At 42.0% G+C, this 20,679-nt stretch overlaps 1 protein-coding gene across 1 annotated transcript in view; it reads left to right on the top strand.

The window, feature by feature from the left end:
• Positions 1 to 20,679, top strand: part of LOC120945737 (calcium-activated chloride channel regulator 1-like) — a 93,457-nt gene that overhangs the window by 36,125 nt on the left and 36,653 nt on the right. Inside the window, exons 6-9 of the mRNA XM_040360102.1 lie at positions 836 to 1,057; positions 3,212 to 3,436; positions 10,639 to 10,822; positions 16,383 to 16,489. Of these exons, the coding sequence (XP_040216036.1) occupies positions 836 to 1,057; positions 3,212 to 3,436; positions 10,639 to 10,822; positions 16,383 to 16,489 (738 nt within the window). The remainder of the gene's footprint in view (positions 1 to 835; positions 1,058 to 3,211; positions 3,437 to 10,638; positions 10,823 to 16,382; positions 16,490 to 20,679) is intronic.

The following is a 20,679-nucleotide window of genomic DNA, read 5'->3' as shown; positions in this document are numbered from 1 at the left end:
CATAATCTTGTCTGGTATGGATGTTTACTCAAAAAAAAAATGTTGTGGGATCTTCTCCAAACTATATACATTTTAAGGGGGACCGACCCCTACAAAAAAAGGAAAAAAAACATGGGATCCCCCAGCAAGCAAGCAAAGAGGGTGAGTATGCAGCCCCCCAAAACCATAACAGACCACATTGCCCTCAACATGGGGATGGTACCTTGTCTGTGGGGGAGTCCCCCACGGAAGGAATCTTGTCCCCATGTTGACGAGGATAAGGGTTTCTTCCACACAACCCTGGGGGGGTAATCTGGAAGCGCCTTTAAAAATAAGAAAAGCCAGAGATTCTCCTCCCATTGTACCCCTGTACCCCCTACTCATTGCTCATTGCTCATTGCCCTACTTATCAATCAAGATGAAGGATGCTCACTGACTTGCAGAAAGTAAAATCTCGCCAACATATCTGATCACGTCAGGACACAATAGCTCCTGGTCTCTGCAGTGGAATGTAAACAAAGGGGGAGAGGTCTCCTGGGTGATGTCCTTGACCAAATATGGACATGACTATATTTGGTCAATGATGTCATAGGGCATACCCAGGCCACAATTTAGTTTGACCATTCACAGAATCTTCCAACAAGCAAAATTCTGTCTAAACACTGGGTTCAGACTGAATGATAAACTAATGATAAACACACATGACACATGACATGACACACATGACACACATGACTGCTGATGGACTCATAATTGTTAAAAACAAAATCAAATATTCTCTTCAGTCACGATAATGTTATAATATGGTTCCAGATTTAATATCAATATAACCTCATTATTATCAATATTTTTGTAGATAACTAAATTTTGTGATGCTACAAATCATAATGCGGAGGCACCAAATTTACAGAATAAGATGTGCGAGCATAAAAGTACATGGGATGTGATCAAGAACTCCGATGATATACGTTCTACTCCACAAACAACAGCCCCAATTCCTGAACCTACCTTCACATTGCTGCAGGCTTCAAACAGAGTGGTGACTCTAGTACTTGATGTCTCAGGAAGCATGGGTGCCGTAAGCAGCTTTTATTTATCAGAATAATCTGTGTACACTCAGATTTGTGTTGTATGATCCTAAACAAGTGTTGACAAAAATCAATATAGAATGCAGAAAGTTAATACTAGTTTGGAATACTGCTTAGGAAGTCATCTGTATGGATTTGTATGTCTTCTCCATGGGTGCATGGAATCCCTCCAGATTGTCAGGTTTCATCAGGCCATTTTTTTTCTGAAAGTAGGAGCAAGAACTCAGCCACGACCCCCAAAATCCCCTTCTCCCCCACACACACCCTCCATTAAATAGTGGGTGTGGTCAAATTTCACAATGGGCAGCATTAAATATCAGGAGTTCAATACGAACAGAGGGCAGAGTTCGAAGGGGTGGTTGCACACAGAGTGCAGAGTTCAGGGTTGTGCTATGTGCAGAGTTTGGTGGTACACTACCTGCAGAGTGCAAAGTTCAGGGGTGAGCTACATAGAGTGCAGAGCTCAGCCTTCTTCCACAGCTGCTTGTCTTCGCTTCCCCCCGTCCACACCTCACTTTCACCCCTCTTCAGCTCTGACCTCTGCATACAATCCCCCCACCACCCCCTTATTCTCCCCTTTCCTTAAAAGCTCCACCATCTTCTACATGTCCAACTTTTTCTGCTGTGTTAAGCTGAAACACCCTGCCTGCTCCGGAAACCTTCCCTCACACTGTAGTTCGCCCTTCTTTCTCACTTGCAGGAAGATCATCCAGTAGAGGTGTTGGCATCCACACCCCTACACCTGCATCTGCCTTTTCCCCATCCTGCACTCAGTGGGAGCTGCTCAGGAGATCAGATCTGTGGGAGCCTTTGGGAGACAAGCTGTCACTTGTAAACATAGAAGCCAGACTTCTGTGTTTACAAGTGATGGTGGTGAGGAGAGAGCAGAGGGTCTGAGCCAGTGGTGGAGGAACTGAGTTCCAACAAGTTCCAGCTGAAAAAAAGCCCCCAGTTTTATACTATAAACTGAAAAGCATGGCGGAGAGATACTGTAGCTAACTTGTGACAAAATGAACCTATAGTACGCATGTGTGCTTTTTCTGTTAGTTTTTTCATCTGTGTTATTCTATGTTGTATTTAAATAGTACAGATGGTTTATTAGAGTAAAGTTTTATTTTGTTTTATTTGGTGCTAATATCTGTTATTTAGAAAAAATGTTACTGTGCTGATCCAAAGATTTTTTAAAAGTGCAATTTCATAAAGTGCTATTAAGCCATGTGCTAAATTGGTGCACAAACAACTATAAATGACGTGCTATATCTAGTGCAACAACATTAGTGGTGTACTGTATGGATAAACATGTGTGAGGATATCACATTTATATACCAAAAATAAATATTATAAATATTATAAAAACTGCATAGAATTCCCTCATTGGAACTTACCGTTCAATTGACAAATTGTTTGCTGTTCCATTATTGAAATTGTTTAGTATCGTTTGCATATTTACTAGTTATTTATGGGACTTTGATCATAATTTAACATTTTTGGTATTTATCCACATAAGGAGCACTATCGGCGGTAAAATTCCCATCATAGGAGCACAACGTGCATTGATTTTGTCCTTTGTTGTTCCATGTTGACAATTAACCGCCGTTTTTTCACTTTCAGCATTTTGTTTATTGCACATTCTATGCAGTTTTTATAATATTTATTTTTGGTATATAAATGTGATATCCTCACGCATGTTTATCCATAAAATACACCACTAATGTAGTTGCACTAGATATAGCACGTCATTTATAGTTGTTTGTGCACCAATTTAGCACATGGCTTAATAGCACTTTATGAAATTGCACTTTAAAAAAATCTTTGGATCAGCGCAGTAACATTTTTTCTAAATACATTTTTTACCTCCTGCTGGAGGTTCGCACAGTATTGCAGCAGATCACTTACATATTTAAAATATAATTTCTTTGCACCGGTGACATCCATATGACTTTATAATATCTGTTATTGGTTATCTTGTTGTGTCATTGTGTCATTGTGTCTTGTTCTGTTCGTTGTTGTGATCTTGTGTCTCCTTTATTGAGTGTGGCTGTGTCACAATAATTTTCCTTTGGGATTAGTATTCTGAATCTGACTGTATGGCATTGGTAGGAAAAAACATGAAAATTGGATTAATGCTAATTTTTCAATTACAGTATGATCGCATTAAGAGGCTGTACCAGGCTGCAGACGTATTTCTCATTCAGATCGTAGAAAAAGACTCATATGTTGGAATTGTTTCATTTTCAAGCTCCGCTACACTACTTTCTTCCTTAGTTCAAGTTTCCGAAGATAAGCATCGAGAACAACTTAAAGCACTTCTTCCCCAAAGAGCAAGCGGAGGAACAAATATTTGTGCTGGACTAATGAGGGGAATTGAGGTAAGTTACTAATGAAAAATGTGCCAATCTCTAGCAAAGTTTCAAGAGTCAGGCACATATGTAAAACATTCAAGCTGGGTTCACATATGTGCGAATTGAATGTGGTTTTCATCACATCCAATTCACTTGGCCGCTGTGTGAATTCCAAAAGGGTCCTGTGCGTTTTTGGGTCCGGTGAACAGGAACGCATTGGACCCCTGTCTGCAAACTGCGGCCGCACATATGTGATCCCGGTCTCAATTCTTATTAAAGGAGAAGTACAGCCAAAACTCTTTCTGCTGTACTTCTCCTATGAATCACAGGAGTGCATTTCGTTCTGCACTCCTGTGACCCGTTTTTAGCTGAAAACAGCACAGAGCGGTGACTGACAGTTAGCAGCTCTCCTCTCACGGAGCACTGAGAACTCAGCGATCAGCGGTGTTTGATTTCTCAGTTCTCAGTCTTAGAGCCAACAGGGGACAGATGCACCATCCAGGTAAGTATTATTTCTAAAAAAAGAAACAAAAAAAAAAACCCCACACTTCGCTTTTAAAAGCACCATAGTCTTGATTGCCTAAAGTGCTGTTATTGATAGCTTGGGTGTTAGCATTCCAAAATCACAGCAAGCATAGTCATTTGCTGCATTGAAATAGGAAAGAAAAGACATTGGGACTTTAATTGAAACAGAACACTAGGGCAGATTGAATCAATCAATAATATAAAAATTGTAGAGTATTTATTAATGACATGCTCAGGCACATTGCAATGTGTTTTATACGCTCTGACCTGATTTATACACTTCCACTTTCATCACTATAGCTTCTGCCTTTCATTAGTTTAGTTCACTACTTTTATGCAGATTTACTCTTTGTTACAGAAGTCTTCACGGCTTCCACTGTACACTGCAGCCATGGTAAAGGCAATTAGCACTATACTAATCACAATATCATTACCTTGTCAGTTTGGGTGTCCCCTGCCACCGCTCTGCAACCACTTCAGCTCCTGGGGATATGATCTCTCAGCCTCCAAATGCCTTCTATCAGTTTTGCTATTGTTTACATTGCTTTACCAAATACCCATAGGTAAGATTGTTAGGATCACCATTAATTAGTTTCTCATCATTAATTATTATTTATTGTAGGTTATCCCAGTCCCTAGCCGCTCCTGATGAGTGGAGTTAATCCACGAAACGCGTCGAGCATACGAACATATAATATAGCTGTCATGTCACAGTGAAAATGTTTATTACTATGGGCTTAAAACTGTTTGAATCATCAATTGTATTTTTTTTTTTTTCCACAAAAAAGGTTTTTATTAAGGAAAAGATAGTCATACATATACGCGTACAAAAATGCACAAGTACAAACAAAGCATGACAATACTTCTGGTAGTACAATTATGGCGTGACATAAGCAAGGTAACACAGTTTATCACGGCATCAATGAGCACGTAAGGTAGCACCATGCAGTACTTAACATAATAACACCAGGTAAATACCATAAGCCTATGGACAAACCATGGATAACCGAAACTTGTGGTTCAGACAGGGGGCCTGGAGGAGGTGTTGGTAGGCTATATCGCCAGAGGGGCCAAGGGCCCTAGTTGGAGAGGGGGAAGGAGAGAGAAAAGAAAAGGAAAGAAGGAAGAGGGGGAAAAAAAAGAAAAGAGAAAGAAAAAAAAAAAAAAAAAGGGGGGGGGGAGTGGGGTGGGTCCAGGTCGTGAGAGTCCTTCTGACAAGTAATTTCTTGCTAGCAAGGGAAGAGGGACTTGTAAAAATCTGAGTTCCTGAAGTGTGACCAACAGGCCCACGTCGTTGTAAACTTCTGAATACGATCTTGGGCAATATAAATTAATTCGTCCATCTCCTCAATTTTGGACACCCTAGCCAGCCACTCTCTGATGGCTGGCATATCCGATGAACGCCAGTGAGTGGGGATGCAGAGTCTGGCCTCATTTACCATGTGCATGGCCAGTGATTTCTGGTAGGCGTGTCGGGAGAGGGATGTGTGGTGTAAAAGGTATTGAGCTGGGGTGTAGTCTAAGGTATAGGTGGTGACTAGGGTTGTCCCGATACCACTTTTTTAGGACCGAGTACGAGTACCAATACTTTTTTTCAAGTAGTCGCCGATACCGAATACCGATACTTTTTTTTAAATGTGTCCCCAAATGCAGCGATGTCCCCCCACATATGCAGCCATTGTCTCCCCCCATGCAGCCATTGTCTCCCCCCATGTAGCCATTGTCACCCCCCATGCAGCAATGTATCCCCCCATCCAGCCATTGTCACCCCCCATCCAGCAATGTATTCCCCCATGCAGCCATTGTCACCCCCCATCCAGCCATTGTCACCCCCCATCCAGCCATTGTCTCCCCCATCCAGCGTCTCCCCCCATGCAGCCATTGTCTCCCCCCATCCAGCCATTGTCACCCCCATCCAGCCATTGTCACCCCCCATCCAGCCATTGTCACCCCCCATCCAGCCATTGTCTCCCCCCATCCAGCGTCTCCCCCCATGCAGCCATTGTCTCCCCCCATCCAGCCATTGTCACCCCCCATCCAGCCATTGTCACCCCCCATGCAGCCATTGTCACCCCCCATGCAGCCATTGTCAACCCCCATGCAGCCATTGTCTCCCCCCATCCAGCGTCTCCCCCCATGCAGCCATTGTCACCCCCCATCCAGCCATTGTCACCCCCCATCCAGCCATTGTCACCCCCCATCCAGCCATTGTCACCCCCCATCCAGCCATGTCTCCCCCCATGCAGCCATTGTCTCCCCCCATCCAGCGTCTCCCCCCATGCAGCCATTGTCTCCCCCCATGCAGCCATTGTCCCCCCCCCCATCCAGCGTCTCCCCCCATGTATCCAGCGTCTCCCCCCATCCAGCGTCTCCCCCCATGCAGCCATTGTCTCCCCCCATGCAGCCACTGTCACCCCCCCCATCCAGCCATGTCTCCCCCCATGTATCCAGCGTCTCCCCCCATCCAGCGTCTCCCCCCATGCAGCCATTGTCTCCCCCCATCCAGCGTCTCCCCCCATGTATCCAGCGTCTCCCCCCATGTATCCAGCGTCTCCCCCCATGTATCCAGCGTCTCCCCCCATGTATCCAGCGTCTCCCCCCCATGTATCCAGCATCTCCCCCCATCCATCCAGCGTCTCCCCCCATCCAGCGTCTCCCCCCCATGTATCCAGCGTCTCCCCCCATCCAGCGTCTCCCCCCCCATGTATCCAGCGTCTCCCCCCCATGTATCCATGTCCCACTTACCTGCATCCCCGCTGCCGCCAACTGTGTCATACGCCGGGAACATTACAACTTTGAATCGCTGTAATGATTGGCGCTGCGTATAGACACTCCCCCTCGCTCGGGATTGGACAGTTCACCCGAGCGAGGGGGAGTGTCTATGCGCGGCGCCAATCATTACAGCTATTCAAAGCTGTAATGTTCCCGGCGTATGACACAGTCGGCGGCAGTGGGGATGCGGCAAATGACGGCGGGATGCGGCGTCACGGCGACGGCGGCGGCGGAGGGGGAGGGGGGGGGGAAGTATTCTATTTGGGTATCGGGGGTATTTGCGGGAGTACGAGTACTCCCGCAAATACTCGGAATCGGTCCCGATACCGATACTAGTATCGGTATCGGGACAACCCTAGTGGTGACCGAGGAAATTATGGAGTGAACTTCTCTCCAGAATGGTTGGAGCAAAGGGCATTCCCACCAGATGTGAATCATGGAGCCTATTGCATTTTGACACCTCCAACAGGTGTTCGGAACTGAGGGCGAGAACTTGTGTAAGCGAACTGGGGTCCTATACCATTTTGTGATGATTTTATATCCATTTTCCTAGATAGCTACATTCATCGAGCCTTTGTGAGCAGATGTATAGATGGATTCCCAGTCATCTTCCGTGAGAGTCAGTTGTAGATCTGCTTCCCAGGAAGTATGTAGAGACTGTGTCAGGGAGGGATCCTTGTCAGCTTGCAGAAGAGCATAAATATATGAGATTAGATGTCTCTGGGGCGTAGAGCTTGTGCATAGTGTTTCGAATGGCGTGAGGCGTCTATTCCAAGGGTCGTTCGAGTTTGTGGAGGTAAGGAAGTGTGACAGCTGTCTGTATGACCAGAAGGGAAAGGCACCCGTACGAGAATCGGAGTTCAACTCATCGTAAGAACGCCGACGGCCTTTATGAAAGAAATGACAAGCCAGAACCTCCTCGTGTGGCCATTCCCTTTGCAGGAATGTTTTGGACTCTCCCGGTGGGAACTCAGGGCATCAATTGTATTTTATTATTTATCATGGTTATATGTCATTCTTGGGCATATTGCTGGTTTTATTGTTTATCATGTTTATTATGTTACTAGTAGAATGCTATATGATTTACCAATCATGCTTCTATTATACATTGTAACTCTATTTATCTACCTTGTTTATCTACATTGCATTGTGCCCTAGCATGTCATTAATAAATACTCTACACTTTTTATCATATTGATTGATTCAATCTGCCCTAGTGTTCTGTTTCAATTAAAGTCCCAATGTCTTTTCTTTCCTATTTCATGTTGCCGGGATGGATGCTGATGTGCCAGATGGCCACAGCCTCATAAAAAGCAATTTAAACTTTATATATTGATTTTCTGCATTGAGCTTGCATATTCCCTCCTTATGTAGAGTTTTTAATTGGGTATTCTGGTTTTCTACCCAATTTTTTTTTAGATAGTTGCCACTTGACTAAGGTTACTAGACTGTGAGCTCAGGGGGCATGTACTTATGCAAATGGTTTTATCCAGTCTGTAAATCACTCTGTTAAATGTTGGTGCCATAAATTCATTGTAAAATACATACACTCATACTGATATGCTATGTGCGACCAGCACAAGTGTGATCCCAACACATTAAAAAGCTGTTGCTTGGGAGATTCTACCCTGTCTTTTAACAACCCCCTGCTATTCCAAATCTGGTAATTAAGGCAGAACTATACTCACCTCCCCTCCAGCAGGTTCAAGATCTTTGGCCATCTTGATTGGCCTAGTCGGAAGGACATAACTCCCATGCACGGGAGTTCATTCATCCTGACACCACGCAGATGGCAGAAAGTTTGTGAGGTGGAAATTAATAATCCTTTTTTTTCAGAAGGGACATACCATCATTACCATGTCTCCTCTGCATTAAAAAAAAAAACTCCATCTGGCATTTTTTTTTAAGCAACATTTTTGCTATAAGGCTGCCTTATTTTGTCTTTGGTGATAAATGCTGTCATGAGATTCCAGCACACATCATACAGCTACAGTAAATGGTATTTATAATGTATAACACTTGAATCAGATTTCTTGGAAATACAGGAATAATCCATTCCTGATTTGTTTGATCTGTGTTTGAATGAGTAAGGCCTCGTACACACGGCCGAGGACCTCGACGTGCCAAACACATCGAGTTCCTTGGCCAGTTCAGCACTGAAGCCGCCGAGGAGCTCGGCGGGGCGAGAGCTCCCATAGAACAACGAGGAAATAGAGAACATGTTCTCTATTTCCTCGCCGAGCTCCTCGTCGGCTTCCTCGGCCGAAAGTGTACACACGGCCGGGTTTCTCGGCAGAATTCAGCCAGAAACTCGGTCGGAAGCTGAATTCTGCCGAGGAAACTGGTCGTGTGTACGGGGCCTTAGACTCTAACATTGTATTCAGCATGCCACTGGGCTGCTTTCACTGTCCTTCAAAAGTTTTATTCCTGCCTATTGCCAATGACTGATTTTCAGTCTGGATGACAGTCAGCATCATCCATTTTCTTTAACAGCAGCCTGGCTGTCAGAGACACACCCCCTGTAGTCCTTCGTGTTATCATGTAGATGACATAAGTTGAGGGTTGCCTGCATGCTAATGAAGATCACCTAGTACCACCCATTACCTTTACCAGATGCTTGTATATTTTCAGAGCCCTGACATTTAAACTACTGGCATGATAGGTACACTTACAGTGCGCCCTATGCTCTCTGCCCAACAGTATAAAGCAATTTGAAGTATAGTAAAACCTTGGTTTGAGAGTAACTTGGTTTGAAAGTGTTTTGCAAGACAAGCAACATTTTTAAATACATTTTGACTTGATATACAAGTGATGTCTTAAAGCGGATGTGCCACGGGGAAAAAATATTAAAAGCCAGCAGCTACAAATACTGCAGCTGCTGACTTTTAATATTAGGACACTTACCTGTCCTGGAGTCCAGCGCTGATCGCAGCAGAGCACGAGCGATCGCTCGTCTCTCTGCTGCTCCCCCCTCCATCCACGCTCAGGGAACCAGGAAGTGAAGCGCTGCGGCTTCACTGCCCGGTTCCCTACGGCGCATGTGCGAGTCGCGCTGCGCCCGCCGATTGGCTCACACGCTGTGTGCTGGGAGCCGAGTGTTCCCAGCACACAATGGGTGACAGACGGGATGTGACGGAATGCCCGTCTTTCGCCCGTAGCGTGTGGCCGGAAGTGGGTGCAAATACCTGTCTTTAGGCAGGTGTCTGCACCCCCCTCCCCCCTGAAAGGTGTCAAATGTGACACCGGAGGGGGGGAGGGTTCCGATCAGCGGGACTCCACTTTAGGGTGGAGAACCGCTTTAAAATAATACAAGTAGTGCCATGTCACAACTGAGTATAAAAGAGAAGAGAGGAGCCTCTAAGTGTAGCAATATGGTTACATTTAATGAAGGTACAACATTTAGCAACATATTGCTACACTTAGAGGCGCCTCGCTTCTCTTTTATACTCTGTAGCTCCTGCTGGAATTTGCTTCTAATCTGCTTCTGGAGGCTTCCATTTTATGATTACACAACCAAATCACATTGCTATAATCTTTTTATATGGACTATAAACTGAAGGACCTTTAAATAAAGGGTTGTGGAACGAATCATTTGAGTTTCCATTATTTTTTATGGGGAAATTTGCTTTGATATACAAATGCTTTGGATTACAAGCATGTTTCTGGAACGAATTATGCTCGCAATCCAAGGTTTTACTGTATTATCACTTTGATAAAACTGTAATTCTTGTATTATACCTCTGGTATGGTTATAGAACAGAGTCACTTACCTACTCTGATCAAAGCCTTAGGGATGGAAAGGGCAAAAGCTACATTATCACCCCTATGCTATCGCCCCCAGGCCTGCCTAGAAAAAAGGAATACACCTGAGCTCTATGGTGATTCTTGAGTTATTTTGAATCTGCCTAATATTTTGCTTTTATAACATCTAGGTAAATAAAGGAACCAGCGATAAGTCTTCTTATGGTACAGAACTCCTTCTGCTATCAGATGGAGAAGATTCATCTTTCCCTACTGCCTGTTATTCTAGCTTAATAAACAGCGGGGCAATAATTCATGTAATAGCTCTTGGACCAGATGCTGCAAAGGCCCTTGAAGAAATTACAGAAAAAACTGGCAAGTTTTCTTTTTTTCTTTTCTTCATTAATACACTCATTCATTTTAATGACAATGTATGGTAACTGTCAATGATAACCAATGCACAAAAACATGCATACGGATTAGGCATAAGAAACACACACAAGCGATGTTGATGCATGGACTAGTTGAATGCTGGTTCTTCAGCATGATTGTTCAACAGAAACTGGTTGTTAGACTGGCTTCTGTTGAACAGACAGCTGTACACACAAACTGAAAGATTTTTGGCCCACGTTTACCGGGTTGAAAGCTTCCCTTGATGGGCACCCAACAGTAGTTCAAACCATAGACACTGTAAGCAGAAAATAACCAGTCCAAAACTGGGTAAAAGAGTCTAAGATAATTTTAATTGTTGGTAAAAAAAGATCATATAAAAACAGTCAACAAATTTCAGGAACAACGCCACACCCCCCTTTAACCGGGATCAACACATATAGATCTATATAAGAACCCGTCTTAAACTCTCCACGTAGAGAAATAACTTGACAGCAATTGCTGAGCAGCAAAGGAGCTACCTAAGTATCCTATGTTGAGCCCTGATGAAGGGAGTGGCATTGCCCATGAAGTATGTTGGTTGTGTTTATATGACTTTTTCACCAACAATTAAAGTGGAAGTAAAATTACACTGATTATTTGTATCAATTTAGCTTATAATAACGCTTACCTGTAGGTACTGTAAATACCTCCCAAATGTTCAGGAGATATTTACTTATATGCAGCCGATGACATCATTGACGCATGTGCTTTGAATAAAAAGGGTCAGCCGTGCCATTTCTTCAGAGCCATGTGCCGTGACTGGCAGCTCCCGCACGCATGCTTGGGAGTGACATCATGCGGCTCCGGCCAGTCACACAGCCGGTGTCCGTGGACCTGGAAGGAAGACAGGTGAAGATAAGCGCAGCCTCCAGCGGGGACAATGAGGGCTTTGTTTGCAGGTAAGGTTTACATAATGTGCCTAGATGTGATGCATACTAGCACATATAGGGGGAAAATCCACTTTACACTACAAGTGCACTACCAAGTGCACTTGGAAGTGCAGTCGCTGTGGATCCGATGGGGACATGCAGGGAAAATAAAAAACTGAATTTTAGCTTCCACATGATTGGATGATAAAATCAGCAGAGCTTCCCCTCAGATCTGCAGCGACTGCACTTGCAGTGCAAAGTGGATTTACCTTTAGTAAATAACCCCCAATGTCTCTACTTTGCAGGTCAGAAAAAAAACATCAGTTTACTTCCTCTTTAAAATTATGTTGACTCTTTTTTTACCAGTAATCTTGAACTCTTTTAATTGTTTTTTTTTATTTGGCGCTTCTTTCTGTGTTTCAAATATGAATGAGACAGACAGTTTGGAGCTTAAAGGGGTTGTAAAGGTAAAACATTTTTTTCCTAAATAGCTTCCTTTACCTTAGTGCAGTCCTCCTTCATTTACCTCATCCTTCGATTTTGCTTTTAAATGTCCTTATTTCTTCTGAGAAATCCTCACTTCCTGTTCTTCTGTCTGTAACTACACACCGTAATGCGAGGCTTTCTTTCTGGTATGGAAAAAGCCTCTTGAGGGGGCGAGCAGGAGTGTCAGGACGCTCACTAACACACAGCTCCTTTCTCTATCTGCAAAGTAGAGAGTGTCCTGACTTGCCTGCTCGCCCCCTCCCCCCTCAAGAGGCTTTCCCCACACCAGGGTTACTGTGTGTAGTTACAGACAGAAGAACAGGAAGTGAGGATTTCTCAGAAGAAACCTCCCTGGCGGTTTTCCCAAGTGCGGCTCGGGGTGAATTTTTCATACCAAAGCGGTAACCCCGAGCCACACTCGTGATCGCATTGCAGGATACAGGGGAAAGTTACTTACCTTGTCCCTGCATCCTGCAATGTCTCTCCGCTGCGAGTGCCGAGCTCCATTCCCTGTGAGCTTTACGACGCATGGGGACAGAGCTCGGTGCCAAATTAAAAAAGTAAAAAACACAGTATACAACAGTACTGTATCAAATAATTACACATCCCCTTTGTCCCCAGCGGTTTGTCCAGTGTCCTGCATGCAGTTTTATATTATTAATACTGTTCTTAATACTGTTCTTCCTGCCTGGAAACTGGAGATTGTCCATAGCAACCAAAAGATATCCGTTTACAGCAAAAGTGCTTTTAGACCAGCTAGAAAACAGCGATAATAAATTAGAATCACTTGCAGAATTGAGCGATATCGATATGTGGGGAAATTCGTCATCTAACACTAAAAGTAATGACAGCGACAATTCTGCAAGTGAGCATATTTCAATGTTTTTGATTTGATTACATTATTGAATAATTTTTATTATTATTATATTATTATGTGTTATAATTATTTATAGTTATTTATTATATTATAATTTATGATTTTGTGTTTGAAACTTTATCATACCCTGGATGTCTACTAGACTCTGGTTTGGACAGATTTAAGTGCGTTATTTCTAAGAATTACAGGCCCACAATATAAAATGCCAAATTTCCATGCAAAACATTGTACCTCTTTGAGTATCAAAAATCTGACATAATCATACCACCAGAGAGGTTAACCACCTAATACTGAGAGGAACTAAAAAATAGTTGCAGAAATGTGAAAAAACAATACAGAAATAATCATAGTATGCTACAGGCATTCATTGTTCAAATATAGTTAAAATCCATATTTATTGCAAGCAGCAGTTTGTAGATACTTTACATGTGTCAAAAACAAGGCCTGTGGGGTGTACCTGAACCCTTACATCTCTTACACGTCTCCTTCTTTTTCTCAGCAGACGGCAGAAGAGAGGAGATCAGAACTCTTCTGCCAGATCTTGCGCTTTTTCTGCAGCTGCGGAGAGGCTCATCTATGCCTCCCGTCTCAGCAGCCAACAGCAGAGAGGAGGACAAAACTCCTCCTAAAGATCATGTGCCTCTCTGTGCAACTGCAACATCCCCTCTTCTCTGCCTCCACTGGTCCAGCAGATTCTGGCAGCTGACTCCAGCTGTCCTCTGGTCCTCCACCAGTCCCTGCACTTTCTTATTCGCAGCTCCACACCAAGCTTCTTCCTGGCAGCAACACGGGGAAGTAATTGAGCCAATACCTACAGAGCCCAGATCAGACCTAACTAATCAAACAGTGATCTCCCTAGTTACAAAGAGGCCAAAAACAAAAGTTAACAAAGCAGTAGCTCTTCGGGCGGTTTTAAAAAATACAGGGATAGGATGTGTTATTTCAGACATTTCAGCCACAAATGGGATGCTTTTCATGTTTTCTTATTTCCTCTGTTCATCAGCCTGATGTTCTTACTGAACTTTGTTGCTGTTTTAAGGAATACCAAGTCTGGGTACTATACGTTTCAAAGCTCCTCCTGACCTGTTTGTGTTCCTGTTCCTAACCTGGTCACATAGTCACTACAAGTGCAAACTACAAGTGCAAAGTGCACTTGAAATTGCACTGAAAGTGCACTTGAAAGTGCAGTCGCTGTAAATGGGGTAGATGTGAAACGAGGGGAAGCTTTGCTGATTTTATCATCCAATCAAGTGAAATTTTCTTATTTTCCTTGCATGTCCCCCTTGGATCTACAGCGACTGCACTTCCAAGTGAACTTTCAGTGCAATTTAAAGTGCACTTTGCACTTGTAGTGCAAAGTGGATTTGCCTTTCGTAAATAATAGTGTTGAGCAGAATACGCCATATTCGATTTCGCGATATATCTCGAATATATAGTCAAATATTCGAGATATATTCGCTAAATTCGAATATTCGTGATATTTTATCGAAATGAAATGATTGCGAATTTTCGCTATTGCGAATGCGAAAATAATTGCGAAATTTCGATAACTGCGGTAGGAGCACTCTGATTGGCTCAGAATATTCTTGATATTTTTTCGAAATTTCCCAAAATGCGAATGCGATATTTACTGCGCAATTTCGACAAATGCTGTAGGAGCACTCTGATTGGCTCAGAATATTCGTGATATTTTACAATACAAAATAATTGCGAATATTCGGCAAATGCGGAAGGAGCACTCTGATTGGCTCAGAATATTCTTGATATTTTACAATACAAAATAATTGCGAATATTCGGCAAATGCGGAAGGAGCACTCTGATTGGCTCAGAATATTCTTGATTTTTTACAATACAAAATAATTGCGAATATTCGGCAAATGCGGAAGGAGCACTCTGATTGGCTCAGAATATTATTGATATTTTACAATACAAAATAATTGCGAATATTCGGCAAATGCGGAAGGAGCACTCTGATTGGCTCAGAATATTCTTTATATTTTACAATAGAAAATAAAAAGTGTTTTGCATTGGTGGTGATTCTTTACTCTATCCATCTGTCACAGCCGTTTGTCAATCAAACACCTTGAAGATTGAACACGTTCATGCTGCATGCTTTGGACTTTTTTTCACTTCACATATCAAAGACATTTTTATGAAAGATTATTTTTCTATTATTGGGACTATATTTCTTTATATATTTGTTTCACTGTGTATTTCACAAGTTATTTGCGCTTGCTTATTTTATAATTTGCCCACATGTCTTGTCACTAGACATATTTTTTATTCTTGTAGAGCGACTCCATTTTCTGTCTTGTATTAATTTAGTTGCTGCTGTATTCTCCCCTTTTTTTAAGGTATGCGCAATTTTTTCCTTCTTACAAAAAAAAATAATATCAAACATACAAATATTCATAACAGAAACATACACAAAGCCCCCCCCCTTTTGCATCAGAGACAATCAGAGTTCTCCTACCACAGTTATCGAAAATTTGCAATCATTTTCGCATTCGCATTAGTGAAAATTCGCAATTTTTTTTTTTTTTATATTTGGCAACATAAAAGGATCGCCTCAGCTTAGCTACTCGGCCCAGGGTCTCTAATCATACCAGCAATGCTTTTAGACGTCGATAGGATGTGATCTGTTTTAAAAATAAAATTGAAAAAATGTGAATATTCGGAATTGCGAATATTCACCGCGAAATTCGAAATATATCGCGAATACTCGAATATGCCATATTCGAGCCGAATATTCGCAATACGAATATTCGTGAGCAACACTAGTAAATAACCCACCTAGTGTACATTACACTCAGTTAGACTCTGCAGTCTCACTTATGTCAACTATGCATTGTACAGTCTGTGTAGATCTACCAGCAAATAGGTGGTGCAAGGACCTGATTGACGGAAGATAAATTGAACTGACTGCTTAGAGAGACTCTCATGATTTTTAAACCTAATAAAAAAAGGCATAGAAGAGTTTTCTTGGTAATAGCAGACATCTTGCTTTGCCTGCTCTTAGGCAGGACCTTTACTAAAGGTATAATTCTGTGTAGAGATTGCGTTTATATTATTCTCCAAATTTACAAGCAAATCAAATGTCCAGCAAATATGACAATAACATTTGGAACAAATGATTATAATCCTTTGCACAAATATAGTGAACATTTTGGTTGTTCAGTCTGGCTCACTGGGGCTATTATATATTTTTCTATTAGGATTAATATATTCTTTTTTTGGGGTGATGTGCTCATATATAATTTTTTTTTTTAGGTGGATTAAACTTTTATGCCTCAGATAGTGTTGATGCCAATGGTCTAATTGATGCATTCAGTGCCATGACGTCTGGAAGTGGATACGAAGTTGATCAAACTATTCAGGTGATGCATTATTTTGTTACGCTGATATCACATGGCATCTTTTAGTGTCTGGAATTTGAAAAATTGCAGCATGCTAATTCCTTATTGAACTGATGGTGGCTACAATGTCTTACTATGAAAGTCAAAAGGACATCTCTAATACTGGCAGATTGAAAATGTTACTACTGTACTCATATGCAAAGACTTTATAAGTTAAAGGGGTTGTAAAGACAAAAATATTTTCCTCTTAAATTAAAGTCTGATAGTAGCTGATAAAGTAAAAAGTAATGTTTTGCATTATAACTAGTTTGATACCTGTTGAAATCGAGCTGTTCTATTCACCTCCGTCACTCCTGAATCATTATTCTCACTGATTTCCTGGTTTGCGGTGCGCATTCATTCTTGCTACATCACGGCCTAATGGGATCTACAGTTCCCATTAGGCTTAGCCTCCATGCCTGTGAGGGATAAGAGAGCATCCTCACGCAGGGCTGTAGTCATAGGGAGGGGGTGTGCACATTCTGCTTTCCACCTTGCAAAACGGCTCAGATGCTGGTGGAAAGCAAGAAGAGGAGAGACAGGAAATGGCATTTTGAAACCTGGATTACTGTATTTTGGAGGTCAAAAGGAAAAACGAGGTAAGTGATATTTAACCACTTAAGCCCCGGACCAATACGCTGTCTAAAGACCCAAGGTGTTTTTACAATTTGGCAATGCGCTGCTTTAACTGGTAATTGCGCGGTCATGCAATGTTGTACCGAAACGAAACTTGCGTCCTTTTCTTCCCACAAATAGAGCTTTATTTTGATGGTATTTGATCGCCTCTGCGATTTTTATTTTTTGCGATATAAACGCAAAAAGACCGTAAATTTTGAAAAAAAATGATTTTTCTTATAACAAAAAGTAAAAAAAATCGAATAAACTAAATTTTAGTCAAACATTTAGGCCAAAATGTATTCAGCCACATGTCTTTAGTAAAAAAAATCGCAATAAGCGTATATTTATTGGTTTTCGCAAAAGTTATAGCGTCTACAAACTAGGGTACATTTTCTGGAATTTACACAGCTTTTATTTTATGACTGCCTATCTCATTTCTTGAGGTGCTAAAATGGCAGGGCAGTACAAAACCCCCCCAAATGACCCCATTTTGGAAAGTAGACACCCCAAGGAAACTGCTGAGAGGCATGTTGAGTAAAAAATGTTTACAAAAAGTTGTCACTAAATGATATATTTCTCACACATGCCATGGTTATATGTGGAATTGCACCCCAAAATACATTCTGCTGCTTCTCCTGAGTACGGGGATACCACATGTGTGGGACTTTTTGGGAGCCTAGCCGCATACGGGGCCCCAAAACCCAAGCACCGCCTTCAGCATTTCTAAGGGCACAAATTTTTGATTTCACTCCTCACTACCTATCAAGGTTTCGAAGGCCATAAAATACCAAAATAGCAAAAAAAAAAAACAAATGACCCCATTTTGGAAAGTAGACACCCTAAGCTATTTGCTGAGAGGCATGTCGAGTCCATGGAATATTTTATATTTTGACACAAGTTGCGGGAATATGACAAACTGATTTTTTTTTGCACAAAGTTGTCACTAAATGATATATTGCTCACACATGCCATAGTTATATGTGGAATTGCACCCCAAAATACATTCTGCTGCTTCTCCCAAGTACGGGGATACCACATATGTGGGACTTTTTGTGAGCCTAGCCGCATACGGGGCCCCGAAAACAAAGCACCGCCTTCAAGATTTCTAAGGGCATACATTTTTGATTTCACTCCTCACTACCTATCACTACCTATCACAGTTTTGAAGGCCATAAAATGCCAAGATGTCACACAACCCCCCCAAATGACCCCATTTTGGAAAGAAGACACCCCAAGCTATTTGCTGAGAGGCATGTTGAGTCCATGGAATATTTATTTTTATGGCCCCAAGTGATTGAATAATGACCAAAAAAAAAAAAAAACCCCAAAATACATTCTGCTGCTTCTCCTGAGTACGGGGATACCACATGTGTGGGACTTTTTGGGAGCCTAGCCGCGTACGGGACCCCGAAAACCAATCACCGCCTTCAGGATTTCTAAGGGCATAAATTTTTGATTTCACTCCTCACTACCTATCACAGTTTCGAAGGCAATAAAATGCCAAAACAGCACAAAACCCCCCCAAATGACCCCATTTTGGAAAGTAGACACCCCAAGCTATTTGCTGAGAGGCATGTTGAGTCCATGGAATATTTAATTTTTTTGCCCCAAGTCACTGAATAATGACCAAAAAAAAAAAAATACAAAACGTTGTCACTAAATGATATATTTCTCACACATGCCACGGTTATATGTGGAATTGCACCCCAAAATACATTCTGCTGCTTCTCCTGAGTACGGGGATACCACATGTGTGGGACTTTTTGGGAGCCTAGCCACATACGGGGCCCCGAAAACCAAGCATTGCCTTCAAGATTTGTGTGAGTGAAATCAAAAATTTATGTCCTTAGAAATCTTGAAGGCGGTGCTTGGTTTTCGGGGTCTCATACGCGGCTAGGCTCCCAAAAAGTCCCACACATGTGGTATCCCCGTACTCAGGAGAAGTAGCAGAATGTATTTTGGGGTGCAATTCCACATATAACCATGGCATGTGTGAGAAATATATCATTTAGTGACAATGTTTTGTACATTTTTTTATTTTATTTTTTTTTGGTCATGATTCAATCACTTGGGGCAAAAAAATTAAATATTCCATGGACTCAACATGCCTCTCAGCAAATAGCTTGGGGTGTCTACTTTCCAAAATGGGGTCATTTGGGGGTTTTTTGTGCTATTTTGGCATTTTATGGCCTTCGAAACTGTGATAGGTAGTGAGGAGTGAAATCAAAAATTTGCGCCCTTAGAAATGCTGAAGGCGGTGCTTGGTTTTCGGGGTCCCGTACGCGGCTAGGCTCCCAAAAAGTCCCAAACATGTGGTATCCCCGTACTCAGGAGAAGCAGCAGAATGTATTTTAGGGTGCAACTCCACATATAACCATGGCATGTGTGAGCAATATATCATTTAGTGACACATTTTTCTTTTTTTTCTTTTTTTTTCTCATTATTCAATCACTTTGGACAAAAAAAAAAAAATCAATGGACTCAACATGCCTCTCAGCAGTTTCCTTGGGGTGTCTTCTTTCCAAAATGGGGTCATTTGGGTTTTTTTTGTGCTATTTTGGCATTTTATGGCCTTCGAAACTGTGATAGGTAGTGAGGAGTGAAATCAAAAATTTACACCCTTAGAAAGCCTGAAGGCGGTGATTGGTTTTTGGGGTCCCGTACGCGGCTAGGCTCCCAAAAAGTCTCACACATGTGGTATCCCCGTACTCAGGAGAAGCAGCAGAATGCATTTTGGGGTGTAATTCCACATATGCCCATGGCATGTTTGAGCAATATATCATTTAGTGACAACTTTGCGCCAAAAAATATATATATATATATATATATTTATATTTCCCGCAACTTGGGTCAAAATCTAAAATATTCCATGGACTTAAGATGCCTCTCAGCAAATAGCTTGGGGTATCTACTTTCCAAAATGGGGTCATTTGGGGGGGTTTTCAATTGTCCTGGCATTTTATGCACAACAATTAGAAGCTTATGTCACACATCACCCACTCTTCTAACCACTTGAAGAAAAAGCCCTTTCTGACACTGTTTGTTTACATAAAAACATATTATTTTTTTGCAAGAAAGTAAAGTTGAACCCCCAAACATTATATATTTTTTTAAAGCAAAGGCCCTACAGATTAAAATGGTGGGTGTTGCAAAAAAAATTTCCACACAGTATTTGCGCAGCGTTTTTTCAAACGCATTTTTTGGGGAAAAAATACACTTTTTTTTATTTTAAAGCACTAAAACACACTATATTGCCCAAATTATTGATGAAATAAAAATTATGATCTTAGGCCGAGTACATGGATACCAAACACGACATACTTTAAAATTGCGCACAAACGCGCAGTGGCGACAAACTACATACATTTTTAAAAGCCTTTAAAAGCCTTTACAGGTTACCACATTAGATTTACAGAGTAGGTCTACTGCTAAAATGACTGCCCTCGATCTGCCCTTCGCGGTGATACCTCACATGCATGGTGCAATTGCTGTTTACATATGACTCCAGACCGACGCTTGCGTTCGTCTTTGCGCAAGAGCAGGGGGGGACAGGG

This window comes from Rana temporaria, chromosome 7 (genome assembly GCF_905171775.1).
Source record: "Rana temporaria chromosome 7, aRanTem1.1, whole genome shotgun sequence".
Classification (NCBI taxonomy): domain Eukaryota; kingdom Metazoa; phylum Chordata; class Amphibia; order Anura; family Ranidae; genus Rana; species Rana temporaria.
Note: the sequence above shows the minus strand (reverse complement) of the source record. Positions and strands in the feature narration are given on the sequence as shown.